The 16,407-nt window shown below is 39.9% G+C and overlaps 3 protein-coding genes across 5 annotated transcripts; 1 reads left to right on the forward strand and 2 right to left on the reverse strand.

The window, feature by feature from the left end:
• The first annotated feature begins 3,076 nt into the window (after window positions 1–3,076).
• On the forward strand, window positions 3,077–4,979 carry LOC137936320 (protein VAPYRIN-like). The gene is made up of 2 exons (XM_068780911.1): window positions 3,077–4,172; window positions 4,466–4,979. The coding sequence occupies exons 1-2, from the start codon at window positions 3,213–3,215 to the stop codon at window positions 4,922–4,924; spliced, it is 1,419 nt and encodes a 472-aa protein (XP_068637012.1). The 5' UTR covers window positions 3,077–3,212; the 3' UTR covers window positions 4,925–4,979.
• An 85-nt stretch (window positions 4,980–5,064) lies between these two features.
• On the reverse strand, window positions 5,065–11,166 carry LOC137936304 (ubiquitin-activating enzyme E1 1). Of its 3 annotated transcripts, none has more exons than XM_068780894.1 (7): window positions 10,912–11,166; window positions 10,401–10,705; window positions 9,508–9,725; window positions 8,125–8,916; window positions 6,858–7,726; window positions 6,329–6,761; window positions 5,065–5,844 (listed from the first exon to the last, which is right to left on the reverse strand). In XM_068780894.1, exons 2-7 carry the CDS (start codon window positions 10,690–10,692, stop codon window positions 5,248–5,250), a joined length of 3,201 nt encoding a protein of 1,066 aa, XP_068636995.1. In that variant the 5' UTR covers window positions 10,693–10,705; window positions 10,912–11,166; the 3' UTR covers window positions 5,065–5,247. The 3 variants fall into 3 exon arrangements, with proteins under 3 accessions (XP_068636995.1, XP_068637002.1, XP_068636991.1); XM_068780901.1 differs by having other exon boundaries at window positions 10,401–10,681; window positions 10,912–11,009; XM_068780890.1 differs by lacking the exon at window positions 10,912–11,166 and having other exon boundaries at window positions 10,401–10,903.
• Window positions 11,167–13,481: 2,315 nt separating this feature from the next.
• LOC137943100 (pentatricopeptide repeat-containing protein At1g11290, chloroplastic-like) lies at window positions 13,482–15,403 on the reverse strand. The gene has a single exon (XM_068788794.1). The coding sequence runs from the start codon at window positions 15,401–15,403 to the stop codon at window positions 13,670–13,672; it is 1,734 nt and encodes a 577-aa protein (XP_068644895.1). The 3' UTR covers window positions 13,482–13,669.
• Window positions 15,404–16,407: the final 1,004 nt, after the last annotated feature.

Here is a 16,407-nt window from a genome sequence, read left to right on the forward strand (position 1 = left end):
CGGGTTAAGAACTGCGGAGAGCCCGGTGAGCGTGAGAGCTCAAAGTGACTGAGCACGAGGAGCAGAGAGGAACAAGAGGAAAAAGCAGAGGAAAGTGAAGGGAACAAGGAGTAGGGATTTCATAAAAACCAGAGAAGACGAGGGAATGTTGGGCTCAGTACACGTCGGGAGCGTGTACAAATTACAAAGCCACCGGCCGAACACTTGAAAAGCTTATCCGCGTGAAAAATGAATTAATAAATATTTTTAAAAATAAATTAATTTTAATTAATTAATTAAATATATAAAAATAAGATACTTAAACAAAAATTACTTTTATAATATCTAAGTGCTTAATCAAATTTTTAATTTTTAATATCTAAATTCTCACTCTTAAAATAATAATTACATATTATATTAAAAAATATAAATTTATGTAAATAAAAAAGGGTATTTTATTACAAAAAATTATTTTTATAATAAACTAAAATATATTATATATATTTTAAAATTAATAAATAATATTTAAAATCCTTATTTTTATAATATCCAAATGTTAATCAAATTATTGCTTTTACAATATCTAATTTCTCACTCTTAAGGTAGTCATTAAATATAATATTAAAAATAAGGAATTTCTATAAATTAAAAAATAATTTTATTATATAAAATTACTTTAATAAATTTGAACTTTATTTAGATAATTTTATTTGTCTAAACCAAAATAAATTTTAACTTGTTTTAAATTAATAAATAAATTTTATTATTATTTTACTTAAATATATAAAAATAAATGATTAAAAAATATTTAATTTTATAATATCCAAATACTTAATCAAATTGTTACTTTTCGTAATATCTAAATTCTCACTCTTAAATTAGAAGTAAAATATAACATTAAAATCACGAATATATATAAATAAAAAAGGGGGTATTTTATTATATAAAATTACTCTGATTGATTTATTTTAATAAGATAATTTTATTTAACTATTTTGTTAATAAACTAAGATAAATTTCAACTTTTAAAAATAAAAAAATAAATTAAGATTTTTTAATTTAATTAAATATATAAAATAAAATACTTAAACAAATACTTAGTTTTATAATATCTAAATACAAGAGTGAAAGGGCAAAATGAGTAGAACAAGAGAGAGAGAGAGAGTGACCACTCAAGTGAAAGTGGATTCACTGGCCTTAGGGTGTGATTTCACTTTCACTCGCCACTTACATTACAAACTAATAAGTTTTGGGTTATTTTATCCGATAAAAGTACTTTCACTTGAGGCATTGGGACTTTCATTGTCTATTAAGTGAATGAGCACTATCCAAGATATCAAACCCAAAGCAAAAAGCACTAGCAAAGATAAGAGTAAATGGATAACCCTTGCCACTAGCCATGCGGTCTAAAATACAAACAGAAGCAAGATGAAACCATACATGTCCAGAGAAGTATTGTTTTTTTATCATTTACACATACGCTTATATGAAAACTCAGCCAGTGTGAGTTTTCGTCGAAGCCGGTTCCCTCTTCTTCTTTTTCTTCTTCCAATTATTGATGCCTTGTCGTCACACTTGGCAAACTAGTGTAGGCGACAAAGGAGGAACAATTGATGGAGACAAAAACTTGAATGGTTTGCTGAAGAACATTTAAGTTGTGGGCATCGGTGACAATGCCAGTGGCTATTGCAAAGAGGTGTTACAGGCGGAGAGGAAGAGAAAAAGATTTCAAAAATAAAATTTAGAAAAAGGTAAATACTTGGGATTTAACGAACTGCTCTGATACCATATAAGAGACTGAAGTGAACCACTAATTTGTATTGATTTAAGAGTGATATTTACATACAATTTTACAACAAAAATCTCCTCAACGAGTGATTCGAAGTAATCCTATTCTTATGGATGACTCAACTTATTAGTGAAAATAATATGTTCTTTAAAGCTAACTTTGTTTTTTCGTTGGCATTATGAAAACGTATAAATTGCTGACCAATCTTAATAATAGACAACACCCATTTTGTATCCTCAATCTTAATATGATTCTCCATGGCGGATTTCCACCATCAAGCTCTGAGTGATGATCATGGAATCACCTCGGAAGTCTGGATTCCTGATATTTTGTAAGACCTGTTTTACCAAAAAACTGCCACTAGCATTAGAAGAGGTGAGTGGAAAGATTTGGAGGTATCACTGCAAAAGATGCATATATAGATCATCGTCAATTATTCTCCATCTTCATAGTCTGTTTTTAATCTGCACAAAGCCATGGCTCATCTTTTTGGATTATCAAGAATAACATCAGCGACCAATCATTCACTGATTCCTATGAGTGATCATATGAAATAAAATTGAAGACATTCAATGAGAAAACTGGAGTCTCAGAGTTGCATCACGAGAAGGAATTAGCTATGGCTGCTCATTCATGTGAATCCAATATGAACAGAGGCTCAGACTGATCAATGGGTAATGGGTTCCATGGAAAAGGGACAGAATTCTCTATGCTTAGCTGCTCATTCACATGTTAGAACTTCCATGATTCAATTATAGGATTAGAGCTTCTCGATCTTAAAAAATGTTGAACCACTTTTCTTCTAGTGGTATGATCTTGTCTTCTTCTGCAAACCAAGAGAACTATTATTCAACGAGCGACTCACATGTGAACAGATGAAATTGGGAATTCTGAAACGCGGAAGAGTGATCCATCCCTACCTTGATAATAGGAAACGAAAGTTGTCCAGCATCGATATCTGAAACACTACTAGTTCATTGCCATTGTTCTGAGAAATTTATCGGCCTAATCAAGGATTTTTTGTTGAAACACTCATTCCGTAGAGATTATAACTGCACGCAGTTATATGGGTTAACTGGTGAAAGAGTACTTGATACTGGTCGGTGAATCTAAATGGACTAAAGAACCAGGATCTGTGTTTCTGAAGACGAAGACAATGGTCTGGACTCTGTAGGGTAGTGATTAGTTGTCCTACTTCAATGCCAGAGAAAGAAGACAAAGACAGCAGTGTCTTACACCACCTATTGACTCTCGAAGGGTCTCCTTCAATTCCTCTGCTCAAAACCCGCTTTTGTTTTAATCTTTCATCTTTCTCTGTCTCAAAGAAGACAGAAATTCCATCCCTTCCTTTCATATCTCTCTGAAGAGAAAGTTAAAGCAGAAGAGGAAGGCAAATTCTCATCTCCTTCCATCTTTTTTTCTGGGGACTGGGAGTGCCATTTCAATGGAGAAACTTGTTCAAGTAACAGAGCAAGAAGTGCAGATAGATTTCATCTTGGGTTGCAAATGCCGAGCCAAAATTCATCTCAAATCCCTCTCACCCACCAGCCCAGTAGCTTTCAAAGTCCAAACTTCCGCTCCCCACAAGTTCCTCGTCAGTCCACCAAATGGCCTAATCCCTCCCGCTGCCTCCACCTCCTTTCAGGTCATCCTCAAGCCACAGAGCCAGATACCGCCTTCGTTTCCCAAGTCCCCATCCGACAGGTTCCTCATCAAGATAGCACTCGCACCTGACCTCGAAAGCAGCAGCAACGACAATGGGGATCACCAACTCAATACCTGGTTCTCCTCTTCCGCTCGCGCCACCCACGATATCAAGCTCAAGGTGGTGTACGTCGGTCTCTTCCTCCTCCGCCACGCCGTCAACGCTGGCGATGTCGACGCGGTCAAGCATATTATTAAGCGACAGAAAACCCTCCTCCCCTGCCTCTCTCCACGCGAAGCCGCCGCTCTCCTTCAGACCGCTCCGAACGCTGAAATGCTCGACGTATTCGCGGAGGCGGGACTGGTTAACTACCACCCAGTTGATGGAAAGGAAGAGGACGTCGGGATAGCGTCCAAGGGGTGGACCCCGCTTCATGTGGCCGCTGTATCCGGTCGCGGGGACGTGGTGGAGAGGTTGTTGATTGAGAACGGTGAGAAGGGAAGACTGGAGAGCAGGGACACGCAAGGGCGGACGCCGCTGCACTTGGCGGCGAGTAAGGGGCACTTGCTGTGTCTGAGGCGGCTGGTGGAGGGAGGAGCAGACGTGAACGCGAAAAGTGACGACGGACGAACGGCGCTGTTCAGAGCAGCGGCAAACGGTTCGGCGGAGATCGTGGCGCAGCTGTTAGAGATGGGAGCCGACCCTTCCATTGCTGCGGAGGACGTCACGCCTGTGGATGTGGCTCAAGATAAGGGACACGTAAATTGTCAGATCCTTACTTTTGATTTTTTCCTGACATCTTAGGAAACAGCAGTACATAGAACTTCAACTTGAGATTTGATTTCAAGTAAGACATGGTTTCCAGAAAGAAGCTTCATTCACAAATCGAATTGGAATTTCTCCTCAAACTTATGACAGTCCTTCAAAAACAAAATTTAAAAATCAAAAAAATCTCTAAAACTGAGGAAACTTATATTTGGTAACCTTCTCCAGCTTAACATTACTTCAAACGTTTCATCTCTGGTTTCTTATTGATGTGAAACGTAAAACAGGAAAACGTGGTGGAGATCCTACAACGAGGCGACCGGGTTCTTACCGCGGCGAGACGCGGCGAGATCGACCGGCTAAAATCTCTCTTGGAAAAACCTGGACGCGTCCTTAACTTCTGCGATCAATACGGTCTAACAGCTCTCCACTCGGCGGCCATTAAAGGCCATGCAGAGATAGTAGCGATGCTGGCAGAGTTCGGAATGGACGTGGAGAGTCGAGATGTAGAAGGCCACACCCCTCTGCACCTAGCAGTGGAGAGCGGGAGCAGAGATGCTGTCGAGACGTTGATCGACAGGGGAGCTAATGTGAATGCGAGAAGCAAGAGAGGAGCTACTCCTCTTTACATGGCGATCTTGATGGGTAATGAGAGCATCACACAGATTCTCAAAAACAGAGGTGCTTCTCCTACGTGCGGCTTGCCCTCTTCTTCTTCCTCCGTCTCATCCTCGTCTTTGGCTTAAAACCTGCCGGATCATTCCAGTATGTAATTACTACTTCTGCATATAGTGGATGAAAGATAGTTTCGGACACCAATTTAAGAGTCACATTTTTGCTCTTCAGTTCATAACCATTCCACAAACACACCTAAAACGCTCCAAAATCAAAATCAAATGACCGAATCAGGTAAAGGAAGCACTGCATATAATTCATCCACTCTCTTGTTTTTCCAATTTATATTGAAAATGGAAATTCAGTAATTCATACGTAGGTCCAAGTACTAGACTCGACCAAATTAGGATGATATAACTTAAAAACTATATCCGACTATATATCAAAGAAACCCCTACTTGAAATATATGGATATCAATGGAATATCGATATCGTTATCATCCTCATCCTCACAAGCCACCACAACATCCAAATGGCGCCTGTAAGGAGGAATCTCAACCTTGGCAATCTCCCTCGCCAAATCCGCAACCTTGCGGTCCATCCGCTCCTTGTGCTTCGGAAACATGCTATTGTAGAGAAGACAAGTTCCACATGAAATGCTGTAAGCGTTTAGACCCTTGTCCTTGAGCCACTGAAGGAGTTCTCGCAAGGTGAGATTTTGCTTGATGACCCATCGATCCCACACTGTCCAGCTCATGTCCTGATGCTTGATCACCTTAGGGGGCACTGGTTCTGCAATGGAGAAGAGAGGAAGGGCAAGGTTGGCAAATGTATTTCGATAGTCTTCCAGCTTGTGCCCGCCACTTAACACCTTGAAGAGTTCAAGGCAAACGAGACCAGTTGCCATTGCTGTGGATGTGGCAATGGCAGGTATTATCCTTCCTGCAATGAATTTGGCTCTCAGCTTATCGACTTCAGGAATGCTGTAGTTCCTGGCACGCATGTTGGCCAGTCCCGCAATGAAGTCCATGTGGTAGTTTGTATCATCATCCTGAAATTTGTGCACAACAGAAACGGTTCAGGGAACATGTGGATCCAGGAAAGGCGCAATCCTACCATCATTATACAAGTCATGGAGGAAATATTTCAGGAACAACAATAACGACACAATAGTGATAATACATAATTAGAAGAATGAAATCCACTTGCAAATTTGAACAAACGCAAGAATAGCTTATACAGCGCGACTCAGCACCTGAAATACAAGCGGAAAGTTAAGAACAGGAACATTTTGAGGTTACAGCTCAATGACCTTTTCTCGTCTTTCCCAGCTGCCCTCTCCATACAGAGGCGATATGCAAAAATGAAGTACTGACAATAGTATATGCACAAGATGCCCAAAATCCCAGGAGCTGCACTTGAACTACTCGCTTCGAATAAATTTAAACGTATTATTTTTCGGTACCTATGTTTAATCCCATTATGAAGAAAGGAAAATATTTAAAACACTCAAAAAAAGATAGTGGTACACACACCTTCTCAAATTGTATTGGATTCATCCTAAAGCCAGGGGCGAGGCTATCAGCACAATCTTCCAATTTCTTAACCAAGCTGTCGATTACAGCTGAATCATCAACGGAGGCAGCCGACAGACTTGTGGCTTTCTCATCTGTCACAATCTTGACCCCCGTCTTAGGCTGAAAATCAGGGACCAATACTTTGTCCACAGCATTTGACAGCTTCTGTGGATTCTTAGCCCATTCAGGAACAGGTATCCCAAATGTCTCTGCTCGCAATATGGAAGCTGCCATAATAAAGTGAAGATGACCTAGATCACTAGATGAAAACTGGAGGGGACGTGGAAAACGTTTAGGAGCAGACCAGAAGGGTGCCCCTGTGCTCGTGGCTGCATCTTCAGGAAATGTAAAAGTCAGCTGCTTTACTCGGTTGGCAAAATAATCTTCAAACCTGCACAAATAAATTCCCCAGTAAGAAAAAGTACTCCCAGAGCTTTACAGAGCAAGGGTAAAATGTGTTTATTACTAAAAGAGAAATAACTCGTACTTCAATCGTGCCCATGTGATACAGTCCTGGAAAGTTTCACATCTCTCTTTGTCAAGACACTCTATGATTCGTTCCAGGAGATCTCTGGCTTGTGCATCTCCAGCACTCTTTTTATCAGATGTATATTTGGCTGGGTCAGACAAGAATGTGTTAACTTCAGCTGGTGTCTTTTCAAGCAACCCCTCAAATTCAGAACGTGCCCATGTCAAGCAGTGATCAATATTGTGAGGAAATGAATGAACAGTGCACATGGGTGCTTGTTTCTCGGGAGGATCACGAGAAGCTCCATAATTCTCTGTAAGATGAGGGATGACCATCTGTGTGTTGCATTTAGCACCTAAAGTTCCAGATTCTAAAAGGGCTTTTTGGAAGTATATGCATCTAAGGTCTATGTACAGCCTAGCATTCACATTATCTAAAGCATTAATGACCACATCAAGATTCTCCCAAAATTCGTCATCAAACACGTTTTCTGTTGCAGGACTTGCACGATTTTGGAGAGCTTCAATGCGAAGAAGGGGATTGATTGCATTGGCTGCCGAAGCAGCGACCGTGGACTTGGCCTGCCCAATGTTCCAGTCACGGAAAAGGAATTGACGACTGAGATTGCTCTTCTCAATGACATCGTCATCTGTTATAGTCAGCTTCCCTTGGTTCCCACAGGAAACTCCCATAAGAGCTAGGTTCTTCAGGAACTCACATCCCAGGGCACCAGATCCTACTACAAATACTTTTGCCCCCTCCAACTTCTTCTGAAGCTTCAATCCGAAGACTGAGATTTGAGCATCATAACGGCTGTTCAATGGCTTCAGATCATTGGGATCCAGTGGTTCACAAGGAAGTGACTCAAGCGAGTCAAAGTAAAAGAACTGCAAAGCAGACCAAGACCCAATACTATAATTAGAACAAATTAGCAAGATAACAAAAAACATTAATAATAAAATTGAATGCATCATAAACTCAAGTTCACTGAAACACAGAGATCCATCATAAATAGGTGCTCCAAAAATGGCACCACCACAGTCCATATAAACACGCCATTCAAGCAACGAGTACAGTCATAAAATCTTTGCATAAAGCTAACTATTATGTATTGCAAGTTTATAAAGCTACTTATGTATGCTATCTAACAGTGTATAATTGGTGAGATTTTTAAACTCCGGGCCCCAAGAGGAGGAACATATACAGAAATCATTTTGTCAGAGGATTATCAACAAACTAGATTAGAAACACCCTCCATAATTTAATTAACCTTGAAGTCTATTACCTGAAAAAGTGGATGAAATTTTCCAGAGCATGCTTTCACAACCTCTTGTCCAACAATACCACCAAACATGGCAGCCATTGGATTCAGGACTGCCCTTGAACCAAATGCAAAATTCCTGAAAAGTTTCTCATCAATCTTTTCAATAACATCACCTGAGGCATCATTAATAGCAACAGCATACTGTATCAGCTTGTGAGCGTCCTCCTCAGACCCAGCAACAGGAAACCGCCCCACTTCACAGATAAATTTATCCAAAGCTTGAAAAGCCAAGTGCAGCACCGGTGGCCGATCAAATTTGGAGAAGTCACTAAGAAGGAAATCCCCAGGATCCTTGAGAGCTTCCTTTAGCGGTTTGAATTTCAGAACCTTTGGCTGTTTCACTTGTGTTACTATTCCACCTTTTTCATAAAGGCCGAAGTTTGTGGTGTCCTCCTCGAGAGTAAAAGAGTAGGCTCTAGCATTTTTTATCTTTCTCGGTTTCCCATCATTGAGCTCAAACATGCCCTGCACCTCTGAAAACACAACCAGGTCCGCATCCTGGAACTCAAGCCGTTCATCATCCACACATGACACAAGGGTAGGATTATCATTGCTAATGGATGCAATGATGCCAGTGTGAGGTTCCTCACCATCCACATCAACGACGGTGAATTCAGGACCAAAGTCACAAAAGACATTACCAAAGAGACCTCGGACTTCACTTTTGATGAAAGCAATTGGGGGTTGGTGACTGTGGCAATAATCATTGAACTCAATTGCTTTTTCCAGGGTAATGTCAGTGAAAACAACGGCCTGCAGTGCATAGAAGCTTCAGGTTAGGGTTTCAAAGCTAAGTTGACAACCAGAATCAATTACAAAATAGTAGGAGATTATCAGTGAAGACGTTTTATTAGGGAAGCAGAGAAACAATGAATTGCTGCAAAGGCCAAATAAAGTTAGTTTCCCATTCCCCTTCTAAGCAATCATTTTTTTCTTAAAAGATGATAATAAGCAATAGATTCAGCTTGATTCAGAACAAACATGAAATTACCAACCAAGTAGCAAATTTTGGAATTCAGAAAGAAATATCAATTAAGTATCCATGACCTCACTCTTGCTGGCAGATCTTGTATGAGAACACCCATTTTAACAGTGCTAATAATAAAAGGCTAATACAATACATTCACTTTCTACAACTATGATAATCTCATAATCTTTATATTCTTTGTAGACATTCAAAACAAGCCATCTTAGCAAATTAACAAGAACAGTAAGAAAAATCAATTTTCATACTCTATGGCATGATAAGTTCAAACACAAACAACAAAGTCCACTTTTTTGTGTGTGTGTGAGTCGCAAGTAAATTGGTTCAAAATGTGAACAATGAAAAGAAAAACGACAAACCTGGAAACCAGAGAGATGCTCATTGGACAATTTTGTCGTTAGTGTAGATATCATAACAGCATTATTAAGCTCCTGAAGCTTCTGGACGCAAGCAAGTGCCCTGTTCTTCCCAATATCATCTTCTGAGAAAATAAAATTGCTAGAGAGATCCCACATCTCAACAGTTCCTTCATCATGCAAGGTGACTGACTTAACCCCCGCGAGAACAAGATTCTTTGCTGGAAGCAGTAATAATCACTTGTTAGCCAACAATTATAAGATTAATAGAATAAACGATTAAACCAGTAATACATAAGGAACTTCGAAAACAGTACCAAATCCTTCTTCCTAGATATCTATAACAAATTGATCATGACAAATAAATCTGTTCACTTGTAATGGTATGCAGTATACCACATAGTTTTGTTAGGAAAAGTTCAAAACCAAATTAAACTTTTTCACAAGCATTCTTGAAGAGATGACAAAGCAGCAAATTTCAAACTTCACAGAATTTATGTTCCAAAATTGAAACCAAGAAAGCAGTTCATAACCTCAGCAGAACAATGCAAACCGTATGCTTGGCCACAAAAATTCAGATGGCATCAAAATTAACCGGAACATCCTTACATCGACAGAACTTGTCACTCGCCATAGATCTACAGCTACACTAAAACTTGATTTTTTGCAATAAAAAGGAACCACGCCGCAGCACAACATCCAACCAGTTACACTGGACCCGAATTATGTAATCCACCTTTTTTTTTTTCTCAAAAATCTAATCATCCATGTCAAATTCATATACGATGGGGGAAAAAAAAAAAAAAAAAAAGGGGACAAAAATATATTTTTTGGAAGCAGCAACATACTAGGTAATAAAATCGATACAACAAAAGGTGAATGAGTAAAATCCATACCGATCTCAGCACCAAGGCCCTGCATGCCAGAGATGAGAACATTAGATGCAAAAAGGCGGCGCATAGTCTCACGACCATAGACAGCGAGCTGCCGACTGTGAAGATCTTCGTCGATGTCGTTCGGGTTTCCGTCCATGGCAGCAAGGAGTGGCGGGCCCACGAGATCGCTGCTGTGGCTGTTGTTTTCCGTCACGGACGGAGAGATCAAGCTATCCACCCTCGGCTTCTTCAACGCTTCCGTGTCCTCAACGATAATTTCCGCCTCTCCGTCGGCTCTCTTTCTAGGAAGCATATAGTGATATAAACTGCTCAAAACCCCGCCAGAACCCATCGACAGGATCAAAAACAACAACAACAAAAGAAGCAAAAGATTGAAGACATTTAGATGAAAATGAGCCCAGGAAAGCAGCAGTCCCACGATGACCGGCACAGAAACCAAAATTCCTGACAGTAACCCAAATCTGAGGTCCATGAGAGATTAACTAGCAAGAACTAAGAGCTAAGAACGTACCGATGACAACTTCTCGGAACAAAGAATGAAGGAAGGTCACACGGAAAGTAAATGTTAGTTTTCCTCCGATTCTGTTGCGTTTCTCTCTCTTTCAATGATCAATCTCCCTCTCTTTCCACGGAAGATATTCCTTTAAATCTCTCTCTCTATCTCCCCGTTTCCGTCTCAGAATCTTGTAAGGTTTTAGGGCAGTGCCGATGCCCTACCCTCACCCCGAAGATCGCTGCGACAAGAGTGAGGGAAAGTTCGTGGGCAGGTGAAAGCGCTCTGATTTATAGCTTTCTTCGTCAAAACAAGGACGCTAGCGCTCACCACGGTAAAAACACGCTGGATAAAAACTCCGCACTGTCGCTGTATCTCAGAGGCGGTGAGGAAGAATTTATTCTCATTTCCTTTTTAACTTTTCTTTTTATTAAAAAAGTAAAAAAAAGTATTATTTTTATTTTCTCTATCATCTCGTTCGTTCGTTCGTTGACTACAGGGAACCGGGCCCCTTAGATTTGATCCGGTCGTGGTCTGCAAGGTTAGTACAATTCCCGAACTAACTAGAAGCTTCTTTCAGGAGGTCCGGGCTGACGCGTCGGCCGTTTGCATTTTCGGATTTTTTTCCCGGAAATCAAATGTCCATATCGACTATGTATGGGTATGGGCTTGTGATGTTGGTCGCCTTTCAAATTTATTGTATACGAATATGGGCTATATTGATCCACCTACTACTGGCTGCTGACCGACAACTGTGGATTGGATCCACGTATTTATGAACATGATGGGTAACATCAAAATTCACAAGACTCCATTATATTAATTATAGTGTTGTAAGATTTTTTTATTGTGAGAGTCATATAAGATTCTTCTATACTGACTCTTCAATAAAGATTCCTTCCAGATCAGTTAAAATAGTTGCATACTAGATATCAAAAGAAATGCTCATCATCTAAATAGCAAGGAAAAAGAAAAAGGACTTCTTGCATATGGACAACTATTAAATGGAAAAATCTCTATTCTAGTCTCCTATGGAATAAATACTCGAACAAACAACTAGCAACTTCACTTTAGATGTTTATGTTTGCCAGTGTAGCCTGAAGGTTAAAAACAAACAACATTTCTCCATAATAGAACAATCTCCTACCAATCATGTTTTTGGAGACCACATGTCCGAAATGCCATTGATTTCCACTTCCCAGCTTCTTCCAGAGCTTCTTAGCTGGTAATACTTGTCCTTCCAGACCTTCAGAAGTCCTGTTAAATAAATGCTCCATCCTCCAGTCTGCTGTTGCATGTGGCAAGAGTAACTTCCATGTGTTTTCCTCTGATGGAGCCATTGAGAAGTCTCACCATCAGATGTTTATCTTGGGTGGGATAATGAGTGTGTTTAGCAGCTATAAATGCATGGTCTAATCAAACTAGAGATTGGTGGTAAAATCGTTTCCTGATGAGACCCACCAACAAAGTAGAGGAAGCCATGAAGCATTTCAATGGAGGTTGCAGAGGCACTTCCAGCCCAACTGGTTGCAGAGGAGTTTTCAAAGACCATACAGGAAATATCATCTTCCTATACACTGGAACCTTTAGGAACAATGGCTCCACCAAAGCTGTGATGAGAGTCTCTTCTCTAGTGGCTAAAAATTTTCAAAGACTGATTCTACAACCCATTGTGGAAGAGGCAACTGAAAAGTGATAACTGGTTGTTGCAAGAGACAAACGTTGGATGAAACCCCATTAGATCCTATGGATGTCACAAAACCAAGACATCGTTCTTCCATACCACTATTTGGCTTCATTCGTTGAGATCAGAAAATTGTTCTCCATTCTCAGAAAAGTTAACAGGCAGTGACTCATCGGTTGCAGATTCATTAGCCCCAGCTCCTGATGCTCTTGGGGAGGAGGCCCCTTGATTTTGTGTCAGCTGAACTTGCTTTGTTCTCTTAAGAAAATTTATCCACAGTTCACAACAAAGTTGTGCCAGTGGTTTTGTCACAGTTAATCTTAACTACACAAAATAATCGCTATCATAAAAACTTTCCAACACTGAAATGCAAGAGACTAATCTGAAACGATATTGAGGACAACTGGGCCATCCAGCCTTCTCTGTGCTGGTGAACTAAGTGTTGATGTAAGACTTCCCCAGTAGCCATGTACTTTTTGGTCTTAGAAGTGTTCACCAGCAGCAAGCACCCCTATTACATAAAGGGGTGTGTTCACACCAAATGGCCTCAAATGGGAAAACCAGATGAGTGACAACAGCCTTAACAGTTAAATATGATTTTCGTGTGCTAGAGTCCTGCCAGCATGCAGTCAGAAAGAATTGTTGCGAATTGAAGTGATAGCCAGTTCCATGTTCCAAATCACTTCTTTTACCCCTGAGCTTCAAAGTTTGCCTTGCCACCTTCCTTTTTTACAAAAGTACAACAAGTAGATAGTTGTACTTAATATAGCAATATATCTAGGGCAACTGAAAGATATTTACCTTTTGCATCAATGTCCTTGCTACCTTCAAACTTCTACCTTACATTAAGGTCATAGATACATGTGCAAGTTTTCCCATCCATGACTATGAAAACACCATGTCACACCCCTCTTGCGCATAAGTACCACAAATTGATGGTAGTACTTAATGCAGTAACATAACAAGGACAACTGAGAGATATTTGCCTCTTACTTCAGCATCCTTGCTACCTTCAAAATTCCACCTGTCCATTGCATGTTTTCCCATCCATGCCTATTAAAGCACGATCTGCATTAGAATTATGTGCAAACATTACAACACCTCACAACACAACTGATCTTCCATGACACTAGACAAGTGATCCTTGTTTTTCACTTCAATCTGGCTAAGCCCAGGATGACTCTTTATGACACCCCTCCCAATCATAAGCTCCCGAAGTTGGGCTTTATCATCCCAAAGGCCCCATCGTGCGAAAGCATTAGAGAGTAAGATATAGGTAGATGGATCACACGGACACATTGTAAAGAGACAATGAGCTGTCCGACGAGCCATATACACATCACCATGAACAATACATGCACTAAGCAGAGCTCGATAGACTGAAGCTCCTGGCTCAATTGGCATGCCCTTGATGAAAAATTCCGCTTCCTCCAGCTGTCCTGCTCGACCAAGCAGATCAACTTTGCATGCATAGTGCTCTGCTTGAGGAAGTACCTGTAAATCATTCATCAAATCAAAATATCCAAGTCCTTTCTGGAGCAAACCACCATGACTACAAGCAGTGAGAACTGATAAAAATGTTGTATGGTCTGGTTTAATCTTCATTCTTCTCATATGTTCAAACACTTCAACTGCCTCCCTGCCAAAACCATGTTGGGCACATCCAGATAAGATAGAGTTCCACGATACCAAATCTGGTGCACTCATTGAAAAGAAGATCTGTTTTGCATGATTAATCAAACCACATCTTGAATACATAGAAATAAGCCCATTCTGAACGAAAACATTGGAAGCAAACCCATGTTTGAGAACAACAGCATGGGTTTGCTTACCTTCATCCAAGGCTGAAAGGGTTCCAATTGCTTTAAGGGTGATTGAGTAGGTAAAGGCATCCATAGCTATACATTCCCTCCTCATTTTAGTGAATTGTGTGAGAACCTCCTGATCATTTCCCAGATGAGAAAAACTGGCAATGATGGAGTTATAGGAGATTTGATCTATGGGCGAAACAGTTGCGAATAACTTTAAAAAATCGTGTGTGCTACCACATTTGGAGTACATGGACATAAGGGTAAGAACCACATACATATTGGACTCTATACCTTCTCGAATCACCTGGCAGTGGACTTGCTTACCATAATTCAAGTATGTCAACCCGTAAAATGAACTAAAAACAGTGCTGTAAGTTACAGAATTCAAACCAATACCCAGCTGCCGCATTTTGCGAACAAGCAGCATCACTTCATCTGGCTGGCCATGTTGTACAAGTGCTGAGACCATTGATGTCCATGTAATTATATTTCTCTCTTTCATCTCATTGAACACTTTTCTTGAATCTTCCAATCTGTGCAAACTAGCATACATATGAATCATGGTAGTCCAGACTACAACATTTGAGTGAAACCCAAGTTTCACAAGAAGGCAATGAATTTGAATTCCCGTCTCTCTCACCCTGATCCTCGAACAAGCAACCAGGATGCTAGAGAAAGTGTATTGATTCGGTGATATTCCTAACCCAATCATCACTGAGAAAATATCAAACGCCACAGCTGCAAGTTGGCTGTGGGAATAGCTGGAAATAAGTGAGTTGCAAGCAAAGACATTTATCTCAGGCATTTCGTCAAATACTTTCTGGGCCTCAAGCACTCGGTCCGTTTTACCATAAAGATTAATTAAGGCACCCCCAACAAAGACATTAAAATGCAAAGCCAACTTCAGGATAATTGAATGTGTTTGTTCTCCGAAGGAAAAAGAATATGACTTTACACAAACTGACAGAACATAGTTATAATCAGTTGGAGACGGCACAAACCCAATTCGATGCATTGCAGCAAAGAGTTGCAGATAGCGGATATTGGAGTCGCAACCGGAGGATGAAGCAGTTCTTTGGGTAAAAAATGCAGAACTAGTTTCTGCTAAACATGGTGAGGTAGAAAAAAAAGAAGGTTTAAATTCTACTGGTGGAGTCCGTAGAAAACGCCGTAGGTGACGAGTAAAGCACGCGCATTTCATTTTTTTCTCCTACCTCGCATGAATGCATGGAGGCGCGCGAAAAGCATCGGTGCTTCAAAGTCCAACCACTGGTTCGGAGATGTACTAGTGCTACAGTTGATTATCTCGCACTTGTTCTTCGACATCATGCATGAAATTTCGTGTAATAGTTTGGAGCTGCAAATTTTCAATCATGTACTCAAGCAAGCCAAAACAATGAAGAGAAAGTTGATCAAACAAAAAGATGAGAGGACCAAACCAGGAGATAAAAGAAAGACAACATGGCAGCATATTCATGCTGCTGCTTTTAACGTCTAATAGCAGCAATAGCACAGAGGAAGCCTCGAACCTCAATTTCTTTGGAGAAATTGGTTGTTTAAGACACCTCCATTTATTTACATCCCAAAATATGATGCAGGTAATATTTTGCATCCAATAACATACAAACTTAAGCTCTTGTAAGATATTCAAGAAATCCTGCTATAGTTGTGAAAAGTCTTTGTTATGCCCTACTAGATGTGGATAATTGTATCCTTTCACCTACATTTGAGTTTGGATTTAAGACTCTAGGGTTCTAAAAATTTCATGATTTTCTCGATTTTATGCATGATTGATCATGTATCGAGTTCTAGTTTACGAATTGGGAGGTTTTGGTTTAAGTTAGGATGATTAGGTTTCGGAATTTATATTTACTTCTTTTCATGCATGATTGGCCATGTAGTGAAGTCGGTTTTTTTAAAAAATTCATACTCTTGTTGGGTTTATATATATGATTAGTTAGATATAGAGGAATAATTGATGAAATAGAAAGATTGAGTAGATTAAATTCAATTAGTTTA

Source organism: Aristolochia californica, unplaced genomic scaffold, assembly GCF_029961685.1.
Source record: "Aristolochia californica isolate CCGP_79_NKW_82.1479 unplaced genomic scaffold, dmAriCali1.0.hap1 SCAF_10, whole genome shotgun sequence".
NCBI lineage: Eukaryota > Viridiplantae > Streptophyta > Magnoliopsida > Piperales > Aristolochiaceae > Aristolochia > Aristolochia californica.